Source organism: Papilio polytes, unplaced genomic scaffold (assembly GCF_000836215.1).
Source record: "Papilio polytes unplaced genomic scaffold, Ppol_1.0 DF824270.1, whole genome shotgun sequence".
NCBI lineage: Eukaryota > Metazoa > Arthropoda > Insecta > Lepidoptera > Papilionidae > Papilio > Papilio polytes.
Window position 1 is genome coordinate 646,170 of NW_013524934.1, and position 12,682 is coordinate 658,851.

General features: G+C 41.1%; 1 protein-coding gene across 6 annotated transcripts in view; it reads left to right on the forward strand.

Moving 5' to 3' along the window:
• Window positions 1-11,161, forward strand: part of LOC106105469 (disintegrin and metalloproteinase domain-containing protein 11) — a 189,420-nt gene extending 178,259 nt beyond the window's left edge. Inside the window, exons 17-26 of one of the 6 annotated variants that reach the window (XM_013285796.1) lie at window positions 2,691-2,844; window positions 4,531-4,669; window positions 6,576-6,728; window positions 7,090-7,101; window positions 7,882-7,956; window positions 8,506-8,564; window positions 8,687-8,895; window positions 8,978-9,345; window positions 9,498-9,767; window positions 10,365-11,161. In XM_013285796.1, the coding sequence (XP_013141250.1) occupies window positions 2,691-2,844; window positions 4,531-4,669; window positions 6,576-6,728; window positions 7,090-7,101; window positions 7,882-7,956; window positions 8,506-8,564; window positions 8,687-8,895; window positions 8,978-9,345; window positions 9,498-9,767; window positions 10,365-10,536 (1,611 nt within the window). In that variant the 3' untranslated portion in view covers window positions 10,537-11,161. The remainder of the gene's footprint in view (window positions 1-2,690; window positions 2,845-4,530; window positions 4,670-6,575; window positions 6,729-7,089; window positions 7,102-7,881; window positions 7,957-8,505; window positions 8,565-8,686; window positions 8,896-8,977; window positions 9,346-9,497; window positions 9,768-10,364) is intronic. The other 5 variants (XM_013285812.1, XM_013285830.1, XM_013285839.1 and 2 more) reach the window with 5 other exon arrangements.
• Window positions 11,162-12,682: the final 1,521 nt, after the last annotated feature.

Here is a 12,682-nt window from a genome sequence, read left to right on the forward strand (position 1 = left end):
GGGAAAAGAACTATGTTTCTTTTGTCATCTTAAGTTTTAATTCTAACAACGTGTCAGGAGATCAGAAGATTGCTGTTAAGGTGTTAATTTTCGTCGACCGCTAAACAATTTAGCGACCGCAGCGCGACGTAATCCGTGTAGTGAGGCAGCCGAGGCAGCCGGGGCCGCGCCGCAACATAGCTAGCGCCCTAGTTTAAATTCATTATCATTTAATTGGACCGACCTCGACATTATATCGGACATTGTTTTATTTTAACAAACAATAAACTGAACTAAATTAGACACTAAAACACTCCGGTAAAAAGTAAAAATTGAATAAACATTCTTCTAAAACTGCCAATTCTTTTCGGCTGCAAAAATACAAATAACAGCGCGACACACGTCTACTAACAAAGTTAAGATACCAAAAATAAAAACAGTTCTTTTAAAAAAGTAATTGCTATAAATCGTACTCAAGTCTATCTGTTTATCTAATATATTGTGTTAAATTCCGAATTACACAATAAATGTTTTTGTCCGTATCCACCACTGTCCCTAACAGACTTGTTACTACGTAATTAGCACCTCGTATTGAATTAGTAAAATGGCCGCTCGACAGTCAAAGTTTTCGAGTCGCGTTACATGTTATTTACGTGAAATGGAAACTCCATTATCTATGCAATATCACCTATGTACAATGGACTTTTCTCTTATATGATATTACTACTTCTCGCCCGCGACTCCGTCCGCGTGGAATTAAAAAACAAAACTGAGTAGCTTATGTGTTCTTCCAGACTATCCTCTACATCTATAAAAATTTCATCAAAATACATTTAGCCGTTGAGGCAACATACTTTAACAAACATCCATCCATCCATATAAAATATTAGTGGTAAGTAATTTGGAATAATCTCGTTGTTCGGTGTAAAATTTTGGTATTTTTATGAAATGGTAGCAAACAATTTTTAATAAAAAAAATATAAAACCGCAATTTCTGCAGTAAATTCGCAGATGCAAATCTCGAGTTAAATATTAAAGAATATTACATATCCATGTAATTTATTTCAGACAAAACCGGATATGACTAGCTTTCTTAAAGCTTTTCGTTCTAAAGCTTCCCAAGTGTAAGATTCCTTAATACTTTAATTAAAATGATGCAGATTTCCCTGAACTAGTACTTTGTCTTGTTTCAGCTAGATTAGTTTGTTCTTAGCTATTTTATTAAAATAAAATTAATTGGCTTGCCTATAGTTCCGATCATATACATTTTCCTTGTGCAGTTTGAGATGAGATACCCGATATATTGAGTGCAGTTAATATCATTAAGAATTTGTTGATTGTTCTTAAACCTATTTAAACAGTTTTTAATAATTATTGTATAAAAATATTTTTCCTGCTGTTTTCGATGCCCACGATACAGGCATTGCCTAGTGTGGGCATCACTAGATCAATCGCATTTTATCCACTATTTGTATTTATCTTTTAATTGGTTAAAACTTTTATTGTTAATTGTTAATCTGTTATTTTTCCATAAATTATGTCAATTATAAAGCAACCTAAAAATAAGATACGTCCTCGGTTTTCTAATTTAATAATAGATTAAAATATTGACTTTAACAAATATAATTATCATTATAAAATCAACACAATCGAATTAATCAATCGGAGCGTATAAATGTGGCACTCGGCCGGCCTTGTTTTTCGACCGTTTGTGAATTTATAAGTTTTAATTCGGCACCAATTAAACTTTGTCCGAGGCCGAACTATGAGCGCTTTCAACAGCCGCTGATTTCAGTAATATGAAAACATTTCGCGAGCCAAGCTTCCGGCCAACGCCTCAACTAATTGACGAAAATTTTGTGTTTCATTTGTTTGCATTTCCAACAACGATTATTTTTTTAATGAATTGTTTTATTAAAATTAAGTCATTTACGATGATTTAGGGGGCAGATCAATGATCAATAGGCTAGTGGTAAAATTCCTTTCGTTATTCCTTAAGAAAATCCTTTTTATAATATGGTCCTTTTCATGAATAACTAGCTTTTGCCTGCGACTCCGTTCGCGTGGGATTGATAACAAAACTGAGTAGCCTATATATTCTTCCAGACTATCCTCTACAACTACACCAAATTTCATCGTAATCCGTTCAGCCGTTTAGCCTACAAACTCTAACAAACATACATCCATCTAAACTTTCACATTTATAACATTAGTAAGACAGACAAGTCGTTTCTTAGTTATCAATGATTTGCTGATATTTAACAAACAATACGGACGGAATTTTAAAATTGACTTTAAATCAATCCCAAGAAATAAATTAAGTACAGTTAAACGAATATTATGTAATACAAAAACGTCGGTGGCTCAGTGGTTTAAGCACTTGACTTGTAATCTACAGGTCTTGGGTTCGATTCCCGCCGTGTACCAATGTGATTTTCGATTTTTCAAATTTTTATATGTACATAATTTTCCCGACGTTCTTAAAGTGAAGGAAAACATCATGATGCCTGCACGTATCGGTGAAGAAATTCAAAGATATTTGTGAAGTCACCCAACCCCCACTGGGCCAGCGTGATTGACTATGGTCTAATCACCCTAATTTAGGGTAGGCTCCGAGCCCCTCGCTTGGGACATATAGTAAGCTGGTGATGATGAAGTGATGAAACGAATATTAGAGTTTATTTTTGAATCATTTAATATATGTTTTCCAGGTGTGCTCCAACGCCAACAAGTGCGTGTGCAACCGCGGCTGGACGGGGCCGGACTGCTCGCAGCCGGACGCGATGCCGCCCTCGCCCGCGCCCTACATCCCGGAGAACACCACCAAGACCGCATACAACATGACCAAGAAAGAGACGCCCTATGGTGAGTCGACACCAGTACTACCTCCCCTAACTATCTTATAAGTGATTAATTTAAATTTAAATTTATTGGGTAACATTTAAGGTTACACACCTTATTTGTAAGTTTTGACAGTTATGAAATGTTTCATTGAAAACCGATTTTTTTATTGTGACTGAGATATCACTGTTTGCCTTTAACAGGCATTTACAGATTCACCGGACTTGAGGTGGCCGAGCGCGGATGGCGCTTAGCCTAAACCTCTTTATTGAAAACCGATTTCAATTTAATTATACAGGTTTTTTTAATAACTACGAATAGTAGCTTTTTGTAAATTGTAGAGAACAATAACGACGTAAGTTACTTAGATTCGTTAATGAAGATTTAGCCACTCTGAGTGAGGTAAAATATGAAACATTCCTGACTGGCAACATTATTTTACTATAAAAACTAAATTATACTTTTATTTTATCTCTTCAACAATTTCTGTTAATAATTGGTAAAACAAATTTAGTACTAACGCGCTGGGTTCGACTCCCAGTCGAGAAACAACGCGTTATAATTGTTTTAAGTCAAACAATTCATTCTTTCTTGATTATTATTTGCATTTGCTTGAGTGCGTTCTATTTTAAAAATACCGAAATACCCTAATTTTGCAGTAACAGTTATTTAATTCGGTTTATTTCCACAACTTTTATATTTTTCATTAATAAGGTGAAAATTTAGACTTGACGTAATAACAGAAAATTAAGAATATTACATCTGCTTTTTATTTCTTTCCGAATTGAAATCTGGCTTATTTTTGTTATTTTCTTTATTTTCACTTCTATAGCTTTCTACAAACTTTATTATAAACTGTATTCATTTGCGCATTCTTCTACTTTCTCTGATACTTTATTAATTTCTTCTTTTGCTTTTTTACTTTCAGGTTTCTCGAGAGGTTTTGGGTGATGGTTTTCTCAAACGCAACAGTAATATTAGATTCTGGGAGTTACTCTATTGTCAAAATGTTTTTTGAATTCAACTACGTAATTGAATTCAAGAAACATGCCATATTTGTGGTCACCATCACCCTCAGCCGATCTGCAGCTGCGTCACTAATTGCTGTCTTATGATTTCAGGTGTATCAGTCTGTCTGTACTGTTGTGTATCCCCACTGTATTTACTGTGTATTGCTTATAAAATGCAATTGGCCATATTCGAGCACTGCTCTACCAAATTAACGTAATTGTGGAGAGCGAGATTAGCGCGAGTTAGCGCGAGTTAGCGCAAGTTAGCGCGAGTTAGCGCGAGTTAGCGAGACGCGGCCCGTTGGCGGGCGAGGCAGGGCATTGCTCGGATGCGCGGACCTCGGGCGGCGCCGGCGCACTAACGCGCGGGACCCCTCTCTTGCAGGTGTGCACGAGGGGAATAAGATGGGCACCGTGAACATGGTCCTTATGTTGCTCGCGGTCGTGCTCTCCGTGTTCGTGGGGTTCGCCTGGATGGCGTACTGCTTCAGGTAACCGGTATCTCGGTGTTGTCGCGCTGTGAACGTCGTGTCGTATGGTTTTGTCGTTTCGTGTCGTATCGCATCGTATCGTATGTTACCGCACCGCACCGTATGACCGCGGGCCACGACCGCGAGCCCGGCGCCGCCCGTCGCTGGGCCCCGAGGGGCCCACCGACCGCAGCGGCTGCGCGACTCACGAACCTTCTCTTTGGGCGCAGAGAACTACCACGGCTCGAACACGGTATTCCTCGTGGCGGTGCTCATGTCTGTGGTAGGGGGGGTATTCATAGTATTTGCCCTGAGCGCTCTCTGCTACAGGTCAGTCGTAGTACACAAAAACTTCTCCCTGTGCCTAAGGTTAGTGAGCAGAAAACAGACCAAAGGTAGTCTTTAAGGAGAAATTTAAATCGTCACCTTCGTATACTTGTATGTTTATTTTAGACGTTAGCGTTGGTGTTTCTTTTTCGTATTCGACGATTGAGTTTATGTTTTGGTTATTTGGAGATTTTTGTCGTTTGCGTTGTGGTCGTAGAACTAGTCGGCGGGTGCAACTGCATTTGATCTGTGGTTCTGCGTCCGCGGCGGGCGGGCGGCGCCGCGGGGCCGCGCCCTCGCCGCGCCTTCGCCGCGCGCTCGCCGCGCCCTCGCCGCGCCGCCCGCCCGCCTGCTGCATGCCTACGGGGCTTTCCACGTCGTACTCGAGCGACACCTCGAAGCAAACCCTTAAGATTCTGGGCTCTTGGATGTATGCATTGGCTTATGTGAACTGTGACTCGTTTTCGTTTCCTTTCTTGGTCGGCGACCGCGCTGCCGGCCGCCGGGCGCCGGGACGCCCCCCCGAGCCCCGGCGGCGCGGTCGCATCTATATCTTCCCGCCGCCCATTTCCCCGCGCTTTCCGCCTCCCTCGCGCGAATACTTGATCAAAGTTTAACCTTAAGTCAGTAAGACACCGCGTCCCACCGACCTTCATCGGTGACGTATGTACAGATTAAAGAGCAAATGGAATAGAGAGAAGATATAGATCCTTCGACTTGACTTCACCGACCATCACCTATCAACATCACCACCGATATCTATCAACTCTTGCACGAGAAGCGAATGTGCGATGCACGGAATCTTCTTTCATGCAGCTGTCTATCTAGTTAGCTACGCCTGATGTTCTGTATTTAACGTATCAGTTGGATCTTTCCATTAAAAAATTACAAAATAGATATCATCAGAAGTTTCTTTCCATTCATTTAGATAGATTATGTTCAGTATAATTTTTCATAATTAAATAGCGACCGTCCATCTTCTGATGATATGAGTAGAATTAGCTATTAGATTTTTAACTACAATCATTTAAAAGAATTACAACTGCAACTTCGTATTCAAACATTTTTACTGGAAAGACGCTGAAATCACTAAGTTAAGATCAATCTTATAACTATGTTACCATTCGACATCAATTCCCATGAGGAATGAAACGAAAAGTAAAAATGTAGTCAGACTCAAAATCTTTTAACTGTTTTTACATTGATTAAAATATCCAAAAGCGCCAGCCTCGCAATTAATTAAATGCTACTCTTGAATACTAAAGACAATCAAAATTCTAACAATCAGAATAACTTATTAAATGTAACTTAAATAAAGTTCTAAAATCAATATTAAATCTTTCATAGTACACAAGAGTAAACATTATTGAATTTTGCCAGAGATAAACGAAAGCTGATGCCTTAATAAAACAAAAAAAAAACAAAAATGTCTAAACGTTTGTATTTTTTAAAACCATCTAGAGGAATTGCAACATCTTTATCAAATTGTAAATTGAACAAAAAACCGAAAAACAATTTTTCTCACAAGATTACAATATACCATATATAGTAAATTGAAAAAAAAAGTCATTTAAAACTTGTCAAATATTACTACGACCAAATAAAGAATAGCATTTAAATTAAATTTTTAACTACCAGCTTAACTTTTTAATATAGACAATATTGTAAAGTAGTGTGGATTAAGAAGTCAATGATAAAATTCCCTGAGATGGTACATAAATTGAACAGAAAAGGCAGTCAGCTTTAGTTATCTCAGAGATTTAAATTCATAACTTTGAAAATTGATTAGAAATCTCTTTGGAAACGAAAACTAAAATCAAAATTTCAAAATCTAGAAATCCCTATTAAATTTGGAGGTGTTCTCGATCCTTTCCATTGGTCCAAAACTCGCTGTTATAAACGTAATCGATTGATCTGAGTGTGCGTTTCCACGCCACGCCTGCATCAGGAAAAAGAGCACCTTGCCGAAGTACGATCCGCCGTACGTCAAGAAACCGAACCTCGCCAAGAGCTTCCCCGCCGGCTCGACCACGTCCAACAACTCGCAAGAGGACATCTCCCTGGACGGAGGGAAAATGCACTCCTTTAACAACACATTTAGGTAAGAAATCAACAATAAACCTCCTATCTAAATTTAGCCCCTGTCTCACTTCCAAGTTCGTTAACCACACTTGACATATTTGATGTAACTGTAATTATCTCTAATACTAAATTTTAATATTTAATTATCGAAATAAATCAGTTTACTACAAAACATTTATCACTTTTCTCATCCACTCACAACATTCTCTCTAACGGCTAAACTTAATCTTAAACGAGGTTCAAACGACTTTGATTTGTCATTTTTTTTCTTTCCTCTTTTTTAATATTGTCTACTTTTATATACTAATACGCGTTTATTTCCTTTTCCCAAAATTAAAATATTGTTTCCTCTTCTAAACGGATCTGGTGTTCTCAAACAGAAATCTTCTAAGGTACGTCGACGCTTGCCGCAACTCTCTTGCGCCTCACCGCTCTATGACACCTTTTTCGACACGGTTTTTGCTTTTACTTCACTGAGCTTAGGAATGCTTTGATGATTGACACATTGACTAGTTCTCCTTTGAATTCCTCATTAACTAGTTCTTAGTGTGACCAAGCACATTCACACATTTACATACGCGTTATGAGACACGCTTTTGAGTAGTCCTCTCTATTGTTCATGAAAACTTTTTTCTTACTTGCATTGATTTACTTAGACTAAGGCTGCATTATGAGTATTTACTAGTACATTCTTTAAACTACATTCATAACTACTATTAACAAAATTGCTCAGTGATCATAACTCAATCACAAAAAGGGATATATCGAAAACAATGTTATTTTGTTTTGATAATTCGAGTAGTTTTGACACAATGTACATATTGAAAACTACTCTAATTTAACACGATACAAATTATTTTTTGACTCAGTAAAATTTAGATTATATCGCCACAAAGGGTAATGAAGATTGAATTTAAAAAAACCTTGTAAATAAGATATTTTATACTTTGTAAATGAAAAAAAAAGCGAAGAGGGATTAACGTGCACTATGTTTGGTAAGAGAAATGGTACCAAGTACCTCATTGAATAACCGTAGAAATCAACTTAGATGTAACCTAAAACCCTGGTTAAGGAGTGTTACCATTTCACGAGTAGCATTAGGTTTGCAAAGCTAGACATTAACATAGTACTAGTACGTAGGTATAGATCATTTTAAGCCTTGACATTTTCAGCCGCGGTGATTCTCAGCGCGTGATCTTCAAACATGGAAACCACATGTCAGGGGCCGGCAGTACTAGTAGATACCAGTAAGTAGATTGGTTAAGAAATTGACAGAGAAAGGACCTCTACGCATTGTGCGGTTAGCCAGAAGTTAGCAAGTCTACCGTCCAGTTGGTCACATGAATAATCTATTTACTCGAAATGCTACCGGCTTCTAACGTCCAGTGCAATAGTTGCTATTCACACTTGTTACACGGATAACGCTAGTTTGCAGTATTTTGCTAGCCAATGACGGCTGACCGCCCCTTAATGCGTACGCGGCCTTAGGGCATTGAGCATGGCACGGCACAGACCCTATAGAAGTAGGCACTGACCTTTAGCCATGCCATAAAGACTCTGAGGGCTAGAGACGGCATAATTAAATTATACGGTTAATGAGAGTTTGAGTATACTGGATAACGTTGGCATCGCGGTAAGAAGTTGCCAAAAGAGCACATCCATTGATCACACATTATGCCATTGCCCATCCCATTTCATCGAGCGCTTTACGCTTTGGGGTTTATTATAAACAAAAGATCGGTTGAAATATTCCAAACTCATACAAATCATTATCAACAACATTGTCTATTTTGCAGAGACCATAAACAAATGAAGCGTGTTCACTCCGGCAGCGAAGACGAGCCCACGCATTCGGGTATATAAACTTCTTATTTATATTCTGAAAAGTAATATTAAATGGAAATACATGATCTTGTTGTCCTATATATTTAGATAAGTATTTTTGCAGTTATCAATTCCATTTCACCACTTTTCCAGGTGAAGAAGACATCGCATTCATAGATGTAGCGCCCAACTCTATGGCCAAGCTTCCAGAGAAGGGAATCCTCAAAAAGCACGGCTACGGCGCAGTCGACGGCAAAGACAAGTGGGGAGATGACTCTCAGTCGGAGCAGCTAGAGGCAGGTTCGCAGTCCGATGGACAAGAACCTACGGGAGCTGTCGCAGACATGGAATACAAGTTTAAAGTCAGTTCTGATTCGCTATAAAGTATCGTAAGAAATTTTTCTTCGACATGCGTATTATTAAATAACAACATATTCTTTCCAGGACTTAAACGGTTACCACGAGAATATAATCGTGGCTCTGAAGACTGCAGCGGCGCAGCGCGCCAGCGGGCAGGTGGCGGTGGGCTCGGGTGATCTGCGCGCGCTGCAGGAGTATGATTTCAAGCGGGAGCGCGCGCCCAGCGCAGAAAAGATCCACGAAGCGGAGCTACGGCGGCAGCGCGCTGGCGATGAGGAGGAAGACGAAGCACCGCAGTGCGGGCCCATCAGAATCCGCAACCTGGAGGACCTGATCCGCCAGCTGGAGCACCACTCCAGCCGGCACATGAGCCCATCTGGCTCCGAAGACATACGAATGTCGGAGACGGAGGCCGACAGACATTACAGGATCGAGCCAGGGGAGGTGCCCGCGTAAGTATGACTGTAAAATATTACGGTTTACACCAAGCTCTCATGATTATTCTTGGACATTTATATCTAAAATCTTCTTACCTTACCATTAGTTTATTGACGATATTTTGATGTGCTCTCGACGCATCAACTAAAAGCATACACAACCCTAGGCGCTGCCGAGGTCGCGTCGGCGAGGAGGAGTCGCGGTTCGCATACCCTCGCTTCCGCGGCAGCGCGCGTCATCACCCGGGCATGTACGCGGGTGGACCGTCAACGGCTGTGATGCACGGGGCGCACGGCGCGCACGTGGGGCACGCGGGGCTCGCGGGGCATGCGGGGCACGCGGGGCACGCGGGGCACTCGCGCGCGCCCCCCGACGACGACGCGCTCTACGAGACGGCGGACGCGGAGCGGCTGCGCGACGCCCCAGACAGCGAGAGGTGAGCATCGCATTCAACGCTTATTATTATTATTTTCAAAATTTATAATTTTTTTTCTTTAACTACATTTCTATTACAAAGTAATAACTAACGTTACACCAGGCACCATGTGCCTTTAAAATGACATATTTCGTCGCCAAATGAATGGATAAAACCTTATTCTAAAACACAAATCACTATTACAAAAATAAGTAGTGAGAAACTGCGTAATTCAATGCCATTTTTAAATAACAACTTCAGTGACTCATGTGATCATGTGCATCAATATACTTGATGTATTTAATACTTTGATTGCAGCACCAAGACATTGTGCTAGGACTAACCGGCGGGCTCCACGGTCTAACTCTTCAACATACTAAATTTTAATGACGAAAATTTAAAACAAAAATAAGAGAGTTAGCTGAATCTAACATCTCTTCAGAAATTCAAAAATCTTGATAAGTAACAGAAACTTATAAAAATATCGTGTAATTGAGTTCAATTTGATTGAATAGGATTTAATAAACGTGAATTGGCTAAAGGCGCGGAGAGCGTAGACCCGGGAGCCCGCGGAGCGCGCGCCTGCACTGTCCCTTCCTCTTCTCTATCATTTTCTAGTGATGAATTTATTCAAGCTCAACAACAGTTAGCCCGGTGGGCGAGTGAAGACGCGGTGCCGGCGGCGGCGCGCGAGTACTACCCCTCGCCGGCGGGCAGCGAGAGCTCCGACGCGCGGCACGGGCCCCACGCGCCCCCCGCGCCCGCCGCCTTCCCCGAGTACAACCACTGACCCCCCGCGCCCACCGCGCCCACCGCGCCCCCCGCCGGGCCACGCGCCCCCCGCCGGCCACACGTAGCCCGTTAGCACCGCACCTAGAGCGCGACGCAGCGTCGTCTCTCGATACGTATTTCGGTGAACTGTAAATATATTGCACATATATAAACGATATGACTGAAAACTATAATATTGATGAAGCTAGTGTAGCCGCGAGGCGAGCCCGCGCCGCCCGGGCCCGCGCCTCCTTACAATGTTTATATTCGTTCCATACAATCGATACGCTTTACTCTTATTATATGTTCTGCGGGTCCGCGCGGCGCCGGCGCGGCCTGCATCTCTAAAGTAGCTTTAAGGAAATCATCATTGTACGGACGTAGCGTAAGTGTTGTGCGGTGCGACGCGCCCGAGCTCGCGCCCCGCGCGCCCACCGCTCGGGTGGCTTCCCATTTAGATAGGCCATTAACAAATTGAGCTAAATGTAACCCTAAGCGAAGCTTTAATGTCTCAGTTTGGTGAGCGCCGCGACGAGCTCGGCCGCGTCACTGAACTGTGAGAGTCTCTACATTAAGTTTAAAGTTTCTGAACGTTCATTGTCGTGACGCGGGGCGCAGCGAGCGGGGCGGCCAGCGGGGCAGCCGGCGGGGGCGGCGCGCGGCCGCAGAATGCGTCCCCCGCGCGCCCCGCCCCGCCCCGCCCTGCCCCGCACGCAGCGCCACGCGCCTCGCTTAGGGTGCTCGCGCACTGAGCTCAATGTGTAACATGACATTGTAAACCAAAAACGTTCTAAACACTTTTGTTAAACGTCGTTATATTTTATAATAGTTTGTTAGATAATAAAATTACTCGCATAAAATAAAGTTTAATTTTACAACTGTTTATATAATTTGTTGATTTCTATATGTATACACGATATATTGTAAAACGGATATTTAACGTTATGTAATAAACGCTATTTAATATTTTAAAGCTTCAGTATTTGAGAGCCCGTTCTCATTTAAAGGGTAATAATAACACCAATTTATCGCTCGAGACCTCACACTCAAGTCGAATACAATAAAAAAAAAATAATAGTAAATCTAGTTTTGAATTTCTCAAATTAGCTCTCGCACACCGTGCACTAGACATTTTTATATCTAGCCCATAATGTACACAAGTTCTAAATAGATTCAGTATTGTGAATAAAGATTATTTCGAATTGTATCAGAATATACACTATATAATGATGTTGACGATTATATTGACTCTGAAACGAATTTACGTCAAAACATAGGAAGGTGAAGAGTCACAGTGTTACTGTTCAGTTTACGTTTGTTTGTTTGTGAACGAATTAGGAGGTTATTGTTTCCATTCGGAATTACGCTAGGCTAGGTGGCGCCGCCACGGATATTAATCGTAGGTTAAAGTACAGTTAACGTATTGAATAGTGACCGCATCCGGCTGCGTCCGGCCGCGTCCGGCCGCGTCCGGCCGTCGGGCGTCGGCTCTCAAATAAATTAATCCCATTAGATATTCGTTATGATAATTAAGAATTGAATAGTTTCTATTGACGCGTACAGTACAGGGTAGTCGTGATCAGTACTGTGTGCCGGCGCGGCGCCCCCGCCCCGCTTGTCGCCCGCGGGTTCGAGTCGCTAACGACACAACACTGCCTATATATAATGTAATTAGAAAAAGAGTAACGTTTTTGAATTATATTAAGAAACGTTGTCCTTTACATTATATGTAATCGTCAAATCATTCGCACAATTCACCTCACACTGATCCGTAAACTATATAAATACCTAATCTGAATTCGTCCTGTTGTTGTGACTCCTTATGAATCATTTAGATAAATCAAGTAAACGTAACTTCTCCAATAAATACATCATTAATTTAAATTTGAATAACAGAACTATTGTTCGATATATTTCAGATAATATATGACAACATTCATATTCGTGCATTTCTATTACAGCTCTTGATCGTAATAACAGTCATAATTACCTGAAATCTTTTAGATACGTTGTTGTAGTTGCAATGTTGCCTCATTTCTAAACAAAAACAAAAAACACCTATCTAGTTTATCAAGCTTGTATTTAGTAAAGGACAACTCATTAGTTCGTAAAAGAACCCGCTGTCGAACAACACCAAAACGCTCAAGCGACAGCAACTGTGACGA